At 50.0% G+C, this 19,408-nt stretch overlaps 7 protein-coding genes across 7 annotated transcripts; 3 read left to right on the top strand and 4 right to left on the bottom strand.

Annotated features, from left to right (window-relative positions):
• Window positions 1-2: 2 nt before the first annotated feature.
• On the top strand, window positions 3-1,761 carry AFUA_1G12870 (uncharacterized protein; the record flags this gene model as incomplete). The annotated part of the gene is made up of 4 exons (XM_077803935.1): window positions 3-484; window positions 546-1,100; window positions 1,180-1,240; window positions 1,304-1,761. The coding sequence occupies exons 1-4, from the start codon at window positions 95-97 to the stop codon at window positions 1,759-1,761; spliced, it is 1,464 nt and encodes a 487-aa protein (XP_077660104.1). The 5' UTR covers window positions 3-94.
• A 475-nt stretch (window positions 1,762-2,236) lies between these two features.
• On the bottom strand, window positions 2,237-2,713 carry AFUA_1G12860 (L-rhamnose mutarotase; the record flags this gene model as incomplete). Its single annotated transcript, XM_077803934.1, has 3 exons — window positions 2,237-2,320; window positions 2,390-2,526; window positions 2,584-2,713. 3 exons carry the CDS (start codon window positions 2,711-2,713, stop codon window positions 2,237-2,239), a joined length of 351 nt encoding a protein of 116 aa, XP_077660103.1.
• A 271-nt stretch (window positions 2,714-2,984) lies between these two features.
• crnA (MFS transporter) lies at window positions 2,985-6,355 on the bottom strand. The gene is made up of 5 exons (XM_747562.2): window positions 4,791-6,355; window positions 4,641-4,720; window positions 4,312-4,587; window positions 3,434-4,248; window positions 2,985-3,371 (listed from the first exon to the last, which is right to left on the bottom strand). The coding sequence occupies exons 1-5, from the start codon at window positions 4,959-4,961 to the stop codon at window positions 3,187-3,189; spliced, it is 1,527 nt and encodes a 508-aa protein (XP_752655.1). The 5' UTR covers window positions 4,962-6,355; the 3' UTR covers window positions 2,985-3,186.
• Window positions 6,356-6,445: 90 nt separating this feature from the next.
• niiA (nitrite reductase niiA) lies at window positions 6,446-10,380 on the bottom strand (the record flags this gene model as incomplete). The annotated part of the gene is made up of 9 exons (XM_747561.2): window positions 6,446-7,596; window positions 7,654-7,811; window positions 7,862-8,334; window positions 8,385-8,587; window positions 8,644-9,171; window positions 9,236-9,318; window positions 9,370-9,909; window positions 9,980-10,130; window positions 10,205-10,380. The coding sequence occupies 9 exons, from the start codon at window positions 10,378-10,380 to the stop codon at window positions 6,600-6,602; spliced, it is 3,309 nt and encodes a 1,102-aa protein (XP_752654.1). The 3' UTR covers window positions 6,446-6,599.
• Window positions 10,381-11,608: 1,228 nt separating this feature from the next.
• niaD (nitrate reductase NiaD) lies at window positions 11,609-14,553 on the top strand (the record flags this gene model as incomplete). The annotated part of the gene is made up of 7 exons (XM_747560.1): window positions 11,609-11,882; window positions 11,952-12,051; window positions 12,104-12,362; window positions 12,421-12,656; window positions 12,707-12,930; window positions 12,982-13,605; window positions 13,661-14,553. 7 exons carry the CDS (start codon window positions 11,609-11,611, stop codon window positions 14,551-14,553), a joined length of 2,610 nt encoding a protein of 869 aa, XP_752653.1.
• A 374-nt stretch (window positions 14,554-14,927) lies between these two features.
• On the bottom strand, window positions 14,928-17,892 carry AFUA_1G12820 (tubulin gamma complex associated family protein; the record flags this gene model as incomplete). Its single annotated transcript, XM_077803933.1, has 2 exons — window positions 17,742-17,892; window positions 14,928-17,680 (listed from the first exon to the last, which is right to left on the bottom strand). Exons 1-2 carry the CDS (start codon window positions 17,878-17,880, stop codon window positions 14,928-14,930), a joined length of 2,892 nt encoding a protein of 963 aa, XP_077660102.1. The 5' UTR covers window positions 17,881-17,892.
• A 134-nt stretch (window positions 17,893-18,026) lies between these two features.
• AFUA_1G12810 (EAF7 family protein) lies at window positions 18,027-19,213 on the top strand (the record flags this gene model as incomplete). Its single annotated transcript, XM_077803932.1, has 4 exons — window positions 18,027-18,322; window positions 18,411-18,556; window positions 18,622-18,814; window positions 18,870-19,213. Exons 1-4 carry the CDS (start codon window positions 18,139-18,141, stop codon window positions 19,211-19,213), a joined length of 867 nt encoding a protein of 288 aa, XP_077660101.1. The 5' UTR covers window positions 18,027-18,138.
• Window positions 19,214-19,408: the final 195 nt, after the last annotated feature.

Here is a 19,408-nt window from a genome sequence, read left to right as displayed (position 1 = left end):
AGAAAATGGACTGATGCGATTGCTAATTTCATGTCATTAAAGGGTTGCAAGGGGGTTTAAAGGGAAAAACCTGGGGGAGATTGACTGAAGCCGCATGGCAAATTTCACGTACAGCAGGTGCCAGCGACATAATGATGAAAAGAAAATCATGAAACTAATGACTACTTTCCTCCTAGTCGTCATTGTCATCTACTCCTACCTGTCGCAATTTATCCTTTCTCGTCCCTCACTTAGTGTGGAACAATCATTCAGTTCCTTTTTTTATTCCAGAGCTTCCATCATTAACCACATCCTATCAACTGGCAATATGGAAGGGATGGAGAATGATGATTCCAGTGCTGCAGTCACCTTTCCTAGTGAAGATGATCGGAGTTGTGTTTCCGAAACTCCGGCGCTTGACTGTTTTGGTGTTGGCGTCCCTCCAGCTTCCCCTCAAGCATCTCTGGCACAAGGAGAGCTGGAGCTGGATTCTTCTCTTTCACAGGTATCTCTAGAGGAGTCCCTTCTTCCTTGTGTCACTGACCGACGGTCCACTCTTCTGTCAGACATCTCAATCCGGCATCATCGACGCGTCTACTTCCCCCGCGGATTCCAAGGCACCTTTCGTGCGTGGACATCGCCGTCGCTCCACCCACGTCAGTCGTCGTGACCTTGAGAAATTTAGAACGGAAGTCCTAGGTATTGTTTCAGACCCTTCTCTCTGGTGCGAGGAGGCTGGCGGATCTCCAGCAAGCATCAATCCGTCTACACTCGACGAATTGAACACCGCCTTCGCTTTCGCGAGTATGTCCCTGAACAATAGCAGTGGTATTCCTAGCAACAACCCTGGTTCGGGCATGTTCCCTAATTACGTCGACAACACCGCTAATTCCGCAAATTTGCCCAACGCTTCTCGTCAGTCGATGTCTCCCGCCATGCCAAGCCCCTCGACTCAGGTCAACGGTGCTGGAATGCCCGGTATGAACGCTGGCATACCTATGAATGCAGGCCATCAAATGGATCTTCATCACCTGTACGAGATGGTGTTGGAGCTGAGTGAGGTCTTGAAGAACAACCGCGAGACGACCAAGAGCATTGTATCCACTGCGGAGGAAATCATGGTACGTTTGTCGGATCGCGAAGGCTACACTGTAGCTCCGCGGATCTGCTGTTTGGCTGTTTCGCTGACAGAGATTACAGAAGCGTGCCTCTTCCGAGGGGACTACTCCCAGCTTGCAGCAGGTCAATGGTGAAATTTCCGGTAGGATGCAAAGTCCACCATTATCTATGGAATATTAGAAGCCGCTGACAGTCTCTACGTTAGCTGCCCGTATCGCAGAACTCGAACGTGCCCTCGCGAAGGAGAAGCGCCTTGTGGAAATTTTGAAGCAGGAGCAAGTTGAGAACACCAAACTGATCGGGGAATATGAAGCAGCCGTTGGGACCATGGTCGAACAAATCCGCAACTACTGCCAGAACAACAACATGAACTACCTGGCTCAGAAACGCCACTACAACAATCTACTCCAGGCCGAACGCGACGCTCATCTGGAAAGTCGTCTCGACCGCGACCATTGGCATGCTCAGACCATGAAGTGCGCTGAGATGATCCGCACTGCCTACCGCCTTCGCTGTGAAGAGGAAGAGTTGCCCATTCGTATCGTCTCTGGTCTACAGAACGAGGTACGCGCGTATCGCAATGCCCTTGGTATGGAGCCAGAAAAACCAGAGGAAGAGTACGGTTGGGAAATCCTCAAGGATGTGCCCCCAAGCGTTGACTAAAAGGCGTTGGTCGTCCGCATACCGCCAGTACACGCTTGGGTTTCAACGACTTATGACGGTCCTCTTTTGCTTGCTTGATGGATAAGGCGTTCTTGGGAGCAAATCTTTGGGTGGCTGCAGAATTTCCTAGTGAAGATACCCATCTCTGCAATGCTTATCTCTACGGTCTCTTCGTTCGTTCAAACTTAACTTGGACGGCGATGGTCACTCAACGTCTGGATCTCTGAAATCTGGAGAATCCTGGTTGATATCCATGATTTTGGAAACCCTCTTGACTCTTGAGCATCCTATGCGCCAGGCACTTTGAATGAATTTTAATCCATTTTGCTATCTGCTGCTAGCAGCAGTATTGCATTATCTATCCCATTTCTAATCGTAGGATTTTTCCAGAGCCCGCTTGTCAGTATCGTACCCGAATCACCCAAGCAAGGGTCTTGTAGGTAATGATTATTATGTTGGCCATCTAACCCAATGTTCAATCGGTGTAAAAGACTTCGTCCAGGACCTTCCACCACCCAGGACCCTCTGCACTGCCGACCGCGCCAGGAATGGGACTCTCCTGCAAATAAGAACACATTAGCATCGTCCACATCTGTATTCGTAACATCGGTCAGCTGAAGCAGCATACCTGCATCCCATCAGTCATCGCCCACCACTCCCGCACTTTCGGATTTGCCCTCATCTTCTCCATATCGGCCTCATAATCATCGCCGACATACTTGAACGTCGCAAATAACGTGCGCTCATTGTCGAAGAAAATTGAGTCTACATCGTCAACTAAGCCCGGAGAAAACATAGGGAAAATCAAAAGTCTCTACGCACAGTCTCTGATATTGCATTCTTTGATCTGCTGCAGGACCTCGGGCCATACGTTCGCATGGCATTCTTTGTAGGCCTCGACGGCGGAGGGCTTCAGATGGACGATCTGCGCGATGCGGCGGACTGGTGCCATTTTTCGACGGGTTATGGGCTGGCTAGGTTGAGATGAGACGCTGTATCTATGCGATGCTGACTATTGATATCATTGTTGGGAAGAATGGACAAGGCATTTCTTGTTCTGTCCTGATTATTGATGCCCCTCTTTGGGGTATATGGGGGATGATTCCGCTCGGGGTGCTTTAACCCGAGACTGGATTATGTGGGGGGTGTGCAAATTCGAGAGCCCTATGGTGATAAGGATTCTCTAACAATCGATGAGGATTCTAGATACCGGGGATGGTCTTTCCGATGTGGAATGCGCATATTTGAGGATCATGGAATCTTCATTAAGGCTATTACTCATTCCAAAGTGATACGTATAAAGTCCCCAGAGCAGAATGCAACCCAAACGCCGATCTATGTATCGCTGATCTTCCAAGGTATCCCAAATGCAGGTCGAATAACAAAAATCATGAGGAGGCTCTATCGTAACAGTTCGTATTGTGGTCATTGCCGCATCATCTGGGATTTCGGTACTGGCCGAATCCACGAAACAGCCAGGTTGGCGGCGATGGAGATCACGCCGATGATCCAGAGGGACCGGCTGTAGTGAGTCTCATTGTATCGGAAGATGATGGCGAAGATGATTCCGCCAAGGTTTCCCATGCCGCCTACGGCACCGGAGACGACACCTGCAGAGACAGATCGTTAGCAAGTGGGGCTGCAGGGAACGGACAGAAGGCAGGGATCTTACCATTCGCGAAAGGATGAACATGAGGTACGACGGCAAAGTTGGTGCCATTGCATGCTTCCAGGAAAAATGCCAGTCCGGCAGTGAGACCGAACATGGTTGCTTCAGATCGAGGGTCGGCGAGGCCAATGGCCAGTTGGAAAGCACCCATGACAACACCGAGGAAAGACAGAAGGACTTTCTTCGACCATACGGCCCCTGTGTACTTGTACAGCATGTCTGCAATGAATCCACCAGCAGGACGGAAGACGACATTGAGAAGACCGAACATGGCTGCCCAGCGGCCCGATTCGGTTTGGCTCATGTCAGGGAAGTTCTTTGAATAGAATTCGCCCAGAATGGAGTTGATAGCCAGCTCGGATCCAAAGGAACAGGCGTATGGGATGGCGACAGCGGCCGTGGAGAGACTGAGAAGAACGTTCATGACCTCCTTGCGGCTGGGGGCCACCACGGTGTCTGCTCTGAGGATGTCAACCTGTCCAACAGCTTGAGCTTCAGGATCGACCATCTGAGGTGTCTGGGCACCCTTCTTCTCAGATTGCGGAGTGGATATATTGATAGATGGAGGACCAGATGGGCGGGTAGAGGGGCTGCCTGACATGAGGTTGACGATATTGGCTTGGGATTCATTATTCTCCTTCATCCAGATGTGGCGCTCCGACCATTTGCCAGTAGGGGTATCCTCGCATATGAGCAGCATGCACAGAGCCAGGACGACGATGATTATGAATGGGACAATGTAGGCAACGCGCCAAGCTTTATGTGGTGCGAGACCCTGAGAGTGAACAAGCGAGTCGTAGATAGCAGGCATGACGAAACTGCGAGGACAGATGTCAGAGAGACCCATGGCCGTAGATCTACCCGGGCCGGGGGCGTCTTACTATGTGATTCCACCTCCCGCATTACCCCAGCCTGCGGCCAGAGAGTTGGCGGTTCCCACAATGTTCTTATCGAAGAAACCGGTGCACCATACTTGGCAAGGGACAAATGTGCCACCAAGGATGCCAACGAAGAAACGCAAAGCGATTAAACCATTAGGGGTGGTCACTAGACCAGCCATAGCTGTAGGAATAGAGCCACAAAGCAAGAGGCCGATAAAGACAAGTCGAGGTCCGAAGCGGTCACATAGTGGCCCAGCGATGAATCGAACAAGGAATCTGGGCTCGTCAGCATGGTTGAATTCCGAAAGAACTTTCCGTTCAATACTTACGTAGCCAGAAGAGCAACAATGTTCGAGTTTGCGACTTGTTGCTGTGTCATATGAAGATCTTTGCGAATGGTCACCGTTAACTAGACAGCCATTCTCAGTCAATTGTGCCACGTTTCCAAGTGCTTGCCGTATAGGAGACCATTGCCTTACCAGAGGTGGAAACGCATACCATGACAGGAATGCAACCATGAAGCCAAGCCACGAGAAGAAGAATACCCGGCCATATCGGTCGAAGGGATTGAGGACTGGTATTGACCTCGCTTTTCGATTACTGGGGTTGATCTCTGGAGAGACGACAAGTAATTTGAGTGAGTTCATCATTATCCGAAGTGCTTCCCCTGCCAGCCGGTCGGCGTGTAACCGAGAGTAGACAAAGCAGACAGTAGAATGGACCGATTGATTGCACAATGGGCCACTAGTTATTCCAAGCCAAGTAGCCTAATGGAAGTGTATAGGAAGCTTAATTGTTGTCTAGATCTGTTCGGCGGACTGTCATGGACAAGAGTAACAGCTATATAAGATGACTCCCGAGAAGAAGAAAAAGGCGTAGCAGAAAAGCCAGCGACGTAAGCGCTGAGATATCTTGATTTCCATGCGTGGCAAGCCTAAAGCATCAGCTATCTCCTAGGAGTGTTCCACTGCTTCGAGACCATACCGCTACATGGCCTATAGCGGAGGCATCTCCTCCGTACAGATTAGATTCGGAGGGAGCTGCTGTCCTTTTGACATTCGTAACGGATAAACAAAGATGAGAAAAGATAATATCAACCTTATCTCCCCAGATTAACTGGACGATCCACTTGCCTTGTCCCAGGGTGTACAGAGTAGGTCCTGACAATAAGGGCCATGTCATTGGACAGTCATCGGTCAAGCAGCTCGGTATTTCTTTGTTGAACAACTGAACAACAAGAGCGTCTGATACAATTATCTGATAGACACTCTGAAAAGGGCTAGGTAGCTAGGCCGCGCGACAACCAATGCACTGTGGAGATAAGGGTTTGATAAGAGCCAAATCTGGAGTCATTGTTAACCGTTCGGACCGCCCTGATATCAGGACACAGATCGCGTCTGTATTGGTATTTGCTGATCCCGCAGCCATATCGACCGTATTGATCGACAGAATGACTGCAAAGACCATGGAACCAGGAACAAAGGGCCCGGTGTGAGGTTCTCGGTAGGTTCTGGCCATGGGCGAGGATGAGTCGGAGGTGTTGATAACCGGATTGCATCTCATTGGACAGTCTCCTGGAAAACGACGCCTTCAGAACCTTCCATGTGCTCGGAAGAGACAGATAGTGCCAGCATTGTCGTGTGTCACAGCCTCAGAGCAACATCGTTCTTCATACAAAGGCTAGACTGATAGACGAAAATAGCGAGGGCTGACAACGAGCTCCGCGGAAATGTGAAGCAGGAATGCCCTCCTTTTAAGTTGGCGATGGAGACAAAGCGGATAATCCCAGTGGGGACCGAGATAAGGCCAGAAATTGTCTCGACCGTACGGAGGCGTCTATTGGAATAGAGGTGGAAGTCTGAAAAGTGGAAAGCAATTCCATACGTAGATCGTGGGTAGGGGCCAGATAAGAAACGGCCAGCGGTGAGCCAATCAGCAGTCAGGCCGGCCCAAGGAAAGGCTGATACACGTGATTGGCATTACCCTAATGCTGGTACCGTTTCTGCCTCAGTCCATTCAGGCGCCAACAAACCCTCTCATACAGCAATCACCATTTAGGATGAGCATTTCTAATATCGTATTGTTATTGTAGGATTTAGCTCTCTACGAAGCAGAATATGCGACTTTCCAAGGGTGGCATGCACAATATTCCCAATCATGATCAACTATATAGTATACTAAGGACAAGGATATCTGTGCAACTCGTAATACATGTAAACATCAGCAAGTAAATAAGGAACCCATGTTAAAAGATAACCAGTACGCCTCATCTGTATGCCAAAGTCGTGCTACCAATCGATGATGTTTGCCGCCTGTGTGGTCGGGGCTTTCGTACTGATATCACACGCCTTCTTGCCCCTCATGCCCTTGTACCTCTTGTCGACCTTCTGGAACGGATCTGGTGCTTCCCCTTTCCTCACCTTCCATTTCTCCGTTCCCAAAACGGAATCTAGTTCCTCAACGGGAGGCAGCTTCATATACACCCAGCCGTCGTCGCGTTCCTCAACCGGGAAGGTCGCAATGTTCATGCTCTCGTCATTCGTGCAACGCCCTGCCTGCTCACCGTTGAGCTCGAAGTTGCGTTTGTGGTAAGGGCAGGAGACCCAATATTTACCCGCATCGTCATCGCCAATCAAGCCATCAGATAGCACGAAGGCGCGTTTGTGCGGGCACATCTGTTGTGTGGCGTAGTACTTGCCCTTGACCTTGAAGATGGCCAACTGAGTATCCCCGCGCTTGATGTTGGCCGAGGAGATTTGCGGGTGCTCATCTGAAAAGTAGTTGGCTTCGATGACAGGCTGCCATGATAGAGACGACCACTGGTGACCCTTGAAGTCCTCGCCTGCCGAGTCCTTGGGCCAGTATGTGGGTCGCTGCTGTTCGCGTTCTTTGATGACCTCAACTGTGTCGACAGTCTCGTCGCTGTTGGCGAACTGCTGAAAGTACTTGCGTCGCTTAGGATTGCGGACTGTCTCGGTCCACTCACAAAAGTAGCTGTTCACCAGTTCTTCCATCTGCTGTTCCATCTCAGCGCCAATCCCCAACTTGTCGTCGATGATCACCTCTCGCAGATAGTTGATACCGCCGGGGAGGTTCTCGATCCACCGGGCAGTCCGCTGAAGTTTGTCTGCCGTTCTAATATAGAATATGAGATATCGATCAATGATAGGAATGACTTTCTCAGGAGGCACATCTTTCGCAAGCAATTCCGAATGCCGGGGTTTGGCACCTCCATTGCCACCAACGAAAATGTTATATCCCTTCTCGGTTGCAATCAATCCGAAACTGATCGGAAATTAGCTGCTTGTTCATTCATAGTCTAAGAATGAATTTTGTGCTTACTCCTTGTTCTGAGCTTCGGCGCACTCTCTGACACAACCAGATACCGCACCCTTGAGCTTATGGGGTGACCGAATACTCTTGTAGCGCTCCTCCAGTCGGATCGCCATTCCAACACTGTCGCCGATACCAAAGCGGCACCATGTAGTTCCGACGCAGCTCTGATAGAATACGTCAGCTAGGAAACTCAATCTTAAACGGGCGGCAGTACCTTGATTGTTCGGAGCGACTTGGCATAAGCATGACCACTCTCCATTCCGGCGTCCACAAGCTCCGTCCAGATGTCGAGAAGATCTTGCTTCTTGGCACCAAACAAGTCAATACGCTGACCTCCTGTAATCTTGCAGTAAAGGTTGTATTTTTTCGCCACTTGACCAATGGTGATCAGTTTATCTGCAGTGATCTCACCACCAGGGACTCGCGGAACCACAGAGAATGTGCCGTTTCTCTGGATGTTGGCAAGGAATCGGTCATTTGTCTCTTGAAGGTCATGAAGCTCCTTGTCCATGATGTGCTGGTTAAACAGACTCGAAAGAATGGATGCAATGGCGGGTTTGCAAATCTCGCAGCCAAGAGAGTCCGGCTTCCTTCCCACGGCCTGCATGACATCGACAAATGTTCTCAGCCTCTTGACAGCAATTACAGTATAAAGATCGGCCCGTGAATATGGGATGTGCATGCAGACTATAACATGGTTAGAGCATACGAAGAGAGACACTGTATCAGACACTTACGATGGTTGGATACTTCTTGGCCCATGTCCCGCATGGCCTTGTTGAAGATCGACTGCACCAAGGGCATACAGCCCCCACAACCACTCCCGGCTTTCGTGCACGATTTAATCTCGCCAATAGTCTTGCATGTACCACTCTTGACGTTCTCAACGATGTCCCCCTTTGTGACATTGTGGCACGAGCAGATCTGAGCGTCGTCGTCTCTGTTAATGTTTGTGTCAGTGCCTAGTCCTGTCCAGCATGCCAGCCCAAAACTTACAAGTCATCGGCATTCTCTTCGCCTTCCTTCTGCGCTCCAAGAATAAACTGACTGGGAGGTACTTCGAGAGGCTTTTGGCTCTTGACCATCTGGTTCAACTTCACGTAGTCCTTGGTGTCGCCAATCATCATACCTCCAAGCAAGTACTTCCCATCCATAGTGAACAAGTACTTCTTGTAGATTCCGGCGAAGGGGTCCTTGTATGTCAATGCCTTGACACTTGGCTCTTTGTCACCATCAGCGTTCCCCACAGAGCCATCGACAATCGATGGCCGTTGCCCCGGAAGGAATTTAGGCCCATCTCTGTCGGCAAAGAAGTCACCAAAGCTGGCAACGTCAACACCAAGGAGCTTGAGCTTTGTGCTCAGATCGGGTCGCTTGAAGCTCTTTGGCTCCTTATCGGGATTTGTCAGGTTGAAGGAAAGCACGTCGGCCATCTCAATCCCAGGTGCTATTATTCCGAACGTCTGATTCTCCCAACTAGCACATTCGCCAATGGCATAGATATCGGGAATGGAAGTTTGCAAACTAACATCGAGTATCGAGTCAGTTCACGATAGATATCCGAAAAAAAAAGCCAATATCTACTGACCTTTCATTAATAACAAACCCTCCCCGTCCAGCGCATTGAATGCCGGCAGGAGGCCCCAGCTCATCTCTGGGTCGCACTCCAATCTAAAGGCAAGTTTAGCAGCGTACTGATGGCGCTCTTCAAGAGCGACTTACAGCAAAACAGATGCAGCAGCAGTCAATCTCTTCCCCATCTTCAAAGGTGATGCCTGTGACGTTGTTGTCGTCATCCGTTTTGATCTTTGCGACCCGCTTCTCGTGTAATACGTCCAGGCCTAGCTCTCTGATCTTCCGAGTTACGAGTGTGCCGGCATCGCCGTCGAGCTGTCGTGCCAGAACCCACTTGTTGCGGTCAATGAGTTTGACTCTTCCGAAATCCTCGAGATCTGTCATTGCTTTGGCTGCTTCCAAGCCGAGCAAGCCTCCTCCTACAGTGACCGCGGTCTCGCCCTTGTGTTTCGAAGCGAACTCGATGAGACGTTCCAGGTCTTGAATTGTTCTGTAAACGAAGATACCCTTGGCATTATAGCCAGGAGTGTGTGTGGGGAGTACTGCATCTGAGCCTGTAGCGAGGACTAGAATATCATAGGGGATAACGTCGCCAGTTGACGTCCTGACGGTCTTGCGTTCAGGGAAAATGTCAGTGACCTTGGTGTTGAGGTGATAATCGAATGACCGGTCCTTGAATGACCCGTACTATGTAGACGAGTAGAAGCTTAGTATCATCTAGATGGAAAGCCTAAATCCTTGATCGTCAAGTACTTACCCATTCCTTGGGATTGAGGTACAAATCCTCGATCTTGCGATGTTCAAAAAACGAGGAGAGACCGACGCGATTATAGGCAATGTGAGGCTCCTCCCCAATCACAACAATGTCGTACTTGCGTCTCTCTGCATCTTGTTTGACGATTTTCTCACTATTTGATAGTACCGGTGGTTAGTAGACAACCCCTCTCGAGATCGGTCCTTATCCACCAAGCTGGCAACATACATGAATGAGATCGCAACCATGCCCAACCCGACGATTACAATCTTCTGCCGTCGGTTCGGGTCATTGTGACGATAATCTGGGTCTCTGACAGACTCGATGATTGTCGTATGGGATATACCGTTGCAGATACTGCTCTGGACAGCATCGTTGCTTCTTGAGTTATCAATCAACGGCATCGTGACGAAGTCTCAACGCCAGTATTGACCACAGCTCATTACCAGAATGAACTCTTTTAGGGGACGGCTGAGGACCTCTCTGCTCATATACAATCTACAGCTCTTCGTTGAGTTGGCATGGACGAAACGCAACCAGTCAGTTGCATTTTATTTCTGCTAATAATTTATTGTCATCGGCGAACCCTGCTACGATTGCATCCGCCCATGTTCGAGCCTAATCGCCGATATTCGCGAAGAGTCAAGCCATACAACTTAACACCATGATGGAGTGACTGTGCAACAGGGATAGAGGGTTGCTCTCTGCACCAAGCCATGTTTGTAACCGTTCGGGTGGACTGATACGGACGATAGCGGATCATCTCCCTTTTCTATTTCCGCGGAGACTACTCCGTAAGCCAGCCCTCTGTCACGCCTTATCTCTGCCAAGTGAAAGCCCATCCCGAGAACCAAGATAAGCAGGATTGCTTTCGCCTCCTATCCGTTGAATTCCAGATTGGCTTCTATGGAGATACCGGGGACCTCTATCTATGATTTCTTACCACAGCCACTGACCTCGGGAAAGTGGCACAGTCAACAACGAGATCAGAGCCGCCAGACTCCGCTACTGGGATCGTCCCTTACTTTCGTCCCACCGTGGCGGATGGGAGGAATGGGCCTCATTTTTGAAGAAATGTCTCATGATTCTCTCTAATTCCACGGTGCTCCAGGGCGCTCAGATTGTTTCCTTCCCAACAAGGATGCAGGCGCTGTATTTCCTCGACCGCAGTCCACACTGGCCTGAGAGCTCCTATGAGAGGCGAAAGCTCACCGTCATACCATGGCGGATACCAGACCCAGTTCCCATTTGCACTATCGGGATCGCAGCGATCCGAGCAGATGCCGTGGTAATCTTAAGGCTTATCTAGCTGCTTTTCAACACAATACTACCTTGAGATCCCCGCGGAGATCGTCATCATGAAGATATCCCTGGCCTGCTTCTAGCCTTTCTCCGAGGCCATTTGTTTATACAGACAAATATGGCAATATCTGAGTCAAGACAATGTGTCTGACTACTGGCTTCCTCACTTGTAAACAGAATGCGTCATTTTCCTGATTCATTCCATCCTGACTATGGTTGCCTTCTTCTGTCTGGCCTATCCTTGAGGGATTTCTAGTCTAGAAAAGCTGGCTCGCTTCTCCGTGTTTCCTTCATTCTATACCGACATTATCAGCTGTAGTACTCTGAGCAATGGCCACCATAACCCAAGTTCAGACACAGGAGACACACACGGTCTTGCCGAAGAGCCTTACGGTAGTGCCAGGCCAGATCACCGTCAAGGAGATCTCGAATCTCGACCTGCCAGATATCCCCCTTCCACCACCATCCACGAACCCAACTGAGATCCTCGCTCAAGACAAGGGCACACCAGACAATCATGTTCCTCGAGACCCTCGGCTCATCAGATTAACGGGCGTCCACCCATTCAATGTCGAGCCTCCACTGACAGCTTTGTTCAATGAAGGTATGCACTGCCTCTTGAAGCTCACTTTGTTGCAATTGGCACGGCGCTCGGCTCACAACCCCACGTAAGGTTTCTTGACATCACCGGAACTCTTCTACGTCAGGAACCATGGCCCTGTCCCTCTGGTCCGCGACGAGGATATTCCAAACTGGGAGATCAGCATCGAAGGGTGAGTGATTGTATGATGATTCAAATGTCGAAGGAACTAATTCTCCGTAAAGGCTAGTTGAGCGGCCCGTCGTCTTGAACTTTCGTCAGATTTTGCAGAAATTTAATCAGATCACAGCCCCAATTACACTCGTATGCGCCGGAAACAGACGTAAGGAGCAAAACACAGTGCGGAAATCAAAAGGTTTTTCTTGGGGACCAGCTGGTCTTTCAACTGCCCTTTTTACCGGGCCCTTGATGGCGGATGTTCTGCGGTATGCGAAGCCACTGCGTCAAGCCAAGTACGTCTGCATGGAGGGAGCAGATAAGCTGGTCAGTATTCCTCCTGGAATTGCCCATGCCATTCTCTGGTCCACTGACTTAGCTATAGCCTAATGGCTACTATGGCACATCAGTCAAGCTCAATTGGGCCATGGATCCAAACAAATTGATCATGCTTGCGCATAAGATGAATGGCGAGCCTCTTCGTCCGGATCACGGTCGTCCCTTGAGAGCCGTTGTACCTGGCCAAATCGGCGGCCGAAGCGTGAAGTGGATCAAGAAACTGATCTTGACTGATGCACCCAGTGACAACTGGTACCACATCTATGACAACCGAGTATTACCGTAAGTGAACCGGGGTACGTCAGATAACCACTTGCTGAGCGTTGCACCAGAACGACCGTCTCTCCCGAAATGGCAGCTTCAGATCCGATGTGGTGGCGTGACGAGCGCTATGCAATTTATGATCTCAATGTGAATTCTGCTGCTGCGTACCCTCAACACAACGAAGTTCTTGATCTTGCGACGGCTGGGCCATCCTATACCGCCAAGGGTTATGCATATGCTGGAGGAGGCCGAAGAGTCACTAGAGTCGAGATCTCGCTGAACAAAGGCAAATGTATGCTATCCAACCTTTATCATTTCTTAACGAAGCTGACCTGTCTTGCAGCTTGGCGTTTGGCGAACATTCAGTATGCTGAAGACAGATACCGCGACTTTGATGACGAGTTGTTCGGCGGCAAAGTGGACATGCCTTGGCGTGAAACATGTTACTGCTGGTGTTTCTGGTCTCTGGATATTCCTGTACCTGACCTAGAGGCTAGTGACGCCCTGCTAGTGAGAAGTATGGATGAAGCAATGAGCGTCCAACCGCGCGACATGTACTGGTCCGTTCTCGGAATGATGAACAATCCTTGGTTCCGAGTGACGATTACAAAACAGAATGGAACCTTGTTGTTCGAACACCCTACTCATCCTGTCATGGCTGGCGGCTGGATGGAACGCGTCAAAAAGGCTGGTGGCGATCTGACTAACGGCAACTGGGGAGAGAGGCAAGAAGGAGAGATATTGGCAGAACCCGAACCTGTGAAGGAAATCAACATGAAGAAGGAAGGCTTGAATCGAACTATTAGTCTCGAAGAGTTCAAAAAAAGCAACGAAGAGGGCGCCCATTGGTTTATTGTGAAGGGAGAAGTATACGACGGCAAGCCGTTCCTTGAAGGTCACCCCGGAGGAGCACAGAGCATCATCTCTTCCATCGGATTGGACGTGACTGAGGATTTTTCTGAAATCCGTGGGTTCTCCAACAGCTGTCTTTTGAGAAAACGCAGGGCTAACATCATTTACAGATAGCGAGACGGCGAAAGCAATGATGCCTGACTATCACATCGGCACAATGGACGAGGCGTCCCTCAAGATGCTCAAAGAAGCTCGCAAGGAAGAAGAGCCCAGCAAGCCTCGTGCACTCTTCCTCCAACCACGGTCATGGACAAAAGCGAAACTCGCAGCAAAGCGGGATGTTTCCTGGGATACGCGCATCTTCACCTTCGAACTGGAACACCAGAAGCAAAAGCTGGGCCTACCGATTGGACAGCATATGATGATCAGAGTCCAGGATTCTACAACCAAAGAAAAAATTATTCGATCATACACTCCGCTCTCCGACCCCAACAAAGAGGGGTCAGTTGATGTGCTTATCAAGGTCTACTTCCCAACGCCACTTGTACCCGGTGGAAAAATGACAATGGCCCTCGATCAGCTTCCCCTGGGCTCAATGATTGAGTGCAAAGGCCCTACAGGCCGATTTGAGTATCTCGGAAACGGCAGGGTTATTATCAGCGGAAAGGAGCGGCGCGTACGCTCCTTCAAGATGATCTGCGGCGGTACTGGTATCACTCCGATCTTTCAGGTTCTCCGCGCAGTGATGCAAGACCCTCAAGATCCCACTTCATGCGTTGTCCTCTTTGGGAACAGACAAGAGGAGGATATCCTGTGTCGAGCCGAACTTGATGCATTTGAAGCGTCAGATAAGAACAAGTGTAAGATTGTACATACACTCAGCAAAGCACCAGACACGTGGGCTGGTCGGAGAGGGCGCATCGGTGAAGCACTTCTGAAGGAGTTCGCTGTACCTGACGATGAGAGCATGGTACTCATCTGCGGGCCTGAGGCGATGGAAAACTCTGCCAAGACAATCCTTTTAGCCCAGGGGTGGAAAGAGTCAAATCTTCATTTTTTCTAGGTTGTGTAGAATGGCTGCGAGTGTTTTCATTGCGATCATGATTATTGGATGAACGGATGGCGTTTGGGACTGCATGTATGGACAACAATTTGGGAAATAACAAGGTATATGGGATAGATTATGTCACGTCAGTAGAAATACTTGCTAGATATTCGCAAATTCGCAATTGAAATGCAATGGCTGGAAAATCTCTGAAATTGCTAGCTGGGCACAGAATGTGGTGATGAAATGCAGGGTTCAGCCCGTCAAGGACCCTGTCCACAGCGAAGCAGCAGTCGATTCCCTGCGGATTCGCGGTTGCCTTGGTTTGAATTAGGTGACAAGGCAACCTCGACTGAGTTTGATTTCATTCATGTGGTCATTCGCAGTGACAGTCAGTAGTATCTTTTCATGTCTAATCGCACCAGAAGCCGCTCAAAAATGCTTATCGGCTCTGCCCTCGACCTGCTGGCGAACTTGGATGATGCCTTTACACCATCCAACCCGCGCAGGTAGCCGACAAAGGCCGATGTTTGTTTTCGAAAGGTCGTATAGAGTTGCACAATTGTATCTTCGCTCCCGTGACGAACGCCCTCCAGCCCATCGAGCCGGGATAGCGGAGCAAATGTCAGAATCGTCCCAAAAATCTTCTCAAGCAATTTGGCGGCCTCGGCGTGCCTCTTGCTCAGGAATAGGGCGAAGAGCATCTGGTCGAGGGTATCTTCGTGGTACCTTCTCAGCCAGGCAACGGAATGTGCTGCTTCTATAACGCCGTCTATGTCGCCCTGCTCCAGACAGTATTCAATTCTCGAAAGGGTGGCCTGGAAACTTTGCCAGCTAGAGCCGACGCCGACGTGAAAGCAGTAATCGCTCACGGCAAGGACAAAATGTTGACAATCTATGCGGAATCTCTGGAAAAGACTTCGTGTATCCCCAGACAGAGAGCTCCTTGCAGTTGAATCGCGAATGAGACCTTTGACTACCGAAACCATGCGGATCAGACGTAACAAATGCTTAAAAAGTCGGTCGTATTGATCCAGAGATCGCTGCGTTATAATGGTTTCGAGGACTGGAGATGGTGTATACTCAAGACGGAGAAAATCGAGTGCTTCAATGGCATGTGGATCCTTGCACTTCACAATCTCTTCGTCTGTCAAGTCGCGAATTGAGAAACTCAACCCACCGGGAAGCTCCCGTTCCCTGAGAAACTCGGCATTACTCGAATTGTCTAGGCGTTCGTCCATATTGCAATCACTGAGAAGGCCGATCAATACCAGTCGCAACTCGGAGCTTGCAGGAGGCCAAGTGTCACGATTTCCTAGGCGCAAACCGGTATGCACGCCGCTTCGTACGACGCCTGATCTACGCTCGCCACTCTCCATTTCAGGATCAAAAAGTGAGTGCGAGAGGCGCGAAGCAAAGAAGCCATCGCCTAACAGTTGGAATCGCCACTGCAAGGTGAGGTGGTATCTTAATTTGTGTTCCTTGAATAAGAGATGAAGACAGGAAAAGTCAACGAGTAAAGCCTGGGACGACAGTAGAGGCGCCAGAGAAAGGGAGACAGCGGATATCATTTCTGGTCCAAAGTTCTTTCTGTGTGGATGAATTGGTCGAGACACCTCCAACGTACTTGCGTCGAACAATGGTCCTAGTTCGTCGTTTTCTAAGGAAGAGTCACTTGCAAGCAACCCGGTCGTGTGCTTGGAATCATCGATGTCGAAGAGCTCGAAAGCAGGAGAGATAGCTGGATCGTCTCCGGCAGAAACAAACTTCTGCATTTGTTCTTCTGCGAGTACTTTGTCCATTTCGACTTGCCCCACGCGTTGGCCCTGACTGTATTTGAGGATTTCTGAGCGGAGTTGAGTCTCATATTGCTGGGCTTTCTTTTGGATTCTCTCGATGTCGGACCAACTTCCCGCACATCGCAAATTGGGAGAATCTTTGGTAAGGATCGCATCATTTGCGATTGGATGTTGAGGATGGTATCTTCTGAGTAGCCGCAAGCTTCGACCAGTCTCGAATATCAAGTCTGCTTGCTCCGCGGGGATAAAGGTCGGCATTTGCTCGGGATGATAACGATATTGCAAACTTGATGCTTTCATGCTTCTCGAACCTGCTCTACCCTCGTATCGCTCTACGGCCACAAAGCCTTCACTCTTCGCAGCCAAATCCACTAACGCGGGCGTCTCAGTGCGCAGGCCAACCCAAGCTTCCACGTACTGGAGCCAAGGTGCAATCACACGAGCAACAAGTTCACGAAAAAGATTTTCCATAGAGCCGAAGGCTTCGGAATAATGAGCCGCCTTCTCAATGACAGCAGAGATTACTTGCGCATCTGACGCAGCTTTCTGGACCGCTTCGACTATGTTCGATAACGCACCAACCAGATCACCACACCGCTGAAAAAGTGTCATGATTTGAATGAGGGACGAGACTTCCTTGAAATAGTTAATTATTTGCTTCTCCAGTGTGTAGATGATCATTGCCACAGCACTGGCAAAAGCAGATCGAGCAGAGAATCCCTCGGGTTTGATCCGAGTCCGGCGTGCAAAATCCCTTAAGTTGTACATAGCTGTACCACAGCGGAGGACTTCCTCAGTCAGACCATTGACAACGGCGAGGCTGACCCCAGAGACGCGGATGTTGTCAGATACCCTTTCAAACGCTTTCCGCTGCTTATTGTAACGGAATAATACGGAGTTCCAGCCTAGTCCAAGCCTGAATAGAGCATGGAAGAAGACATCATTCCGAGCCACACGTCCCGCGTCTTTAGATCCATTTCTGGAGTACTGGCGTGTCAAAGCCGAATCAAAGCCTTTCCCACCGGACTCGCTAAAATAAGCGGACATCGGCTCGAGAGACGATCGATCATGGTACCTCTCCCATGATCGCCGTGCAATCTCAGGAATTGTAGTATTTTGCAAGTTTTCAAGGGTCCAGATACTATCAGACCCAGCTTCAGAGATATCATTGTTCTGGTGGCTAAGGTTATCGTCTACTTGGGTATCACTGAACGCATCTGTGACCGACTCTGCCGGCTGATCGAAGAGGAAAAAGTTATGTCCTTCGATATTATCCAGTTGGGGTAATGGGTCTGCATCTTCCACGTGTAGCTTGAGATGGCTCTTAAAGAGCCCCTCATTCAAATCTTCAAGGAGAAGCTGTCAGCTGCCCATGTTTCGCCTTAAGTGCTCCTGTGTAGAACGTACCAGGTAGGTTCTCATTCCATTGGAATAAATCCGACGGCTGCAAGAATTCCAAGGTAAAATTGGAAAGTCTCCACAAACTGTCGCTCGAGAACGGATCCGCGTCATACTCGCCCTGATCCATCATCATCATCCATGTCATGCTATTTCATGCATATAATTCTCGACTCCTTATCAGCATCCTGAGCTTCAACGCGTTGTTGGCGCGCGATCACATGCTACTAAGCTTGAAGCGTACTAGCGCATGCGGCCAACCAACGCCCGGGCCACCGTTTGTTAGGGAATCCGAGGCGCTGTTGCGCGCATCGTCATACCTGATCTGAATTAATCAGACAGGACTCCCATTATCCAGATTGCCTTCTGTAGCTCACTGTCTTTCTCAGGACAGTGCTATGTTACAATGCCACCTAAGAAAAAACCAAAGCTGGCTGATGTCCAAGCCGAATCTGTGCAGCCGGCCGCCGATACACCTGCCAGTGAGGGTGCGGGCAAGCCAGAAAATGGGCACGACTTGGTGTCGGATCCCTGGACTGACGAGCAGGAGACAGCTCTGCTGAAGGGGATTATCAAATGGAAGCCAGTTGGTAAGTTCTGACAATCCCTTGCTCAACGCGGTCAATGATTTGCACCCACAAGACAAAAAAACAAACTAAGCGGTGCATATAACTCAAGGCATGCACAAACACTTCCGTATGATAGCAATCTCCGAATTCATGAAAAGTCAGGGCTACGCGCCATCGAACTGCGAGCACACGCGGATACCAGGGATATGGAAGAAGCTCGGAACACTCTACAACCTGCCTGCGCTCGATGAACGTGTACGTCATGCCAGGCGCGCTTTTCCTCCTTCAATTGCGGCGCTGACATATTCTTAACGACCTAGGAAGATTCGTTAATTACAGAACCATCCGATGACCCCGACGGATCAAAAGACTTCTATTGCCCGTTTGAGCTGCCCGAAGACGAATACGGCGACCTGATGTTCGAGAGGAGGCTAGCGATGGAGGGATCCGCGTCACCTAATCCCAGTGCGCAAGCAGAGTCCAGAAGAGGCAGTACAATAGCGGATACAGATGGTGAGAAATTTTTATAATGACTACTCGCATGATTCTAATTCTTGTCCGGTTATAGAACCACGCTCGTCCCCAGCACCGTCACGAGGCAGAAAAGGAACCCGCAATGCTCGCCAAGGAACGCGAGGCACCCGTTCGATGAGACTCCAAGTCGAGATTGAAGCTCGTAAAGGATCCGGTGCCGGGGAAGAAGACGTAGGGTCCGAGGAGACCGGGGCAAACGAAGAAGGCGACGAGGAAGGGTCGGATGGGGCGCAAGAAGAAAGCGAAGAGGACGAGGCGGAGGGAGACACAGGCGGCTCACCAACTACAAGGAGCACACGTGCGCAGACGACCAAATCCAGACAAAAAGGAGGCAGGGGCGGGGGAACAGGAACCAGAAGAGGTGGTCGGCGACGATAGGATTCAGCTCCTTGGGTTCTCTTCTATTTTTGATGTGATTTGCATTTCGATACCTTGATAAGCTCGGAGGTAGGCGTTCGGCAGGGTTTATGTATGATTATGCAGAAGCCATGACGCTTGTACTACTATGATCATCTTTACTTTGGGGTCTGGCCAGTACAGAACAAGCGTCAAACGAGAAACACAGAGTGTGTC

Source organism: Aspergillus fumigatus, chromosome 1 (assembly GCF_000002655.1).
Source record: "Aspergillus fumigatus Af293 chromosome 1, whole genome shotgun sequence".
Taxonomy (NCBI): domain Eukaryota; kingdom Fungi; phylum Ascomycota; class Eurotiomycetes; order Eurotiales; family Aspergillaceae; genus Aspergillus; species Aspergillus fumigatus.
The sequence above is the reverse complement of the archived record's forward strand: the minus strand, read 5'-3'. Positions and strand labels throughout refer to the sequence as shown.

Bases quoted from the DNA above. Each gene is read 5' to 3' on its own strand.
- crnA (XM_747562.2), bottom strand. From the start codon at position 4,961: ATGATGAACTCACTCAAATTACTTGTCGTCTCTCCAGAGATCAACCCC. The intron at 4,588-4,640 runs GTAAGTATTGAA...TGACGAGCCCAG, and splicing joins ATTGTTGCTCTTCTGGCTAC to ATTCCTTGTTCGATTCATCG. The intron at 3,372-3,433 runs GTAAGATCCCTG...CTGTCTCTGCAG, and splicing joins TGTTCATCCTTTCGCGAATG to GTGTCGTCTCCGGTGCCGTA.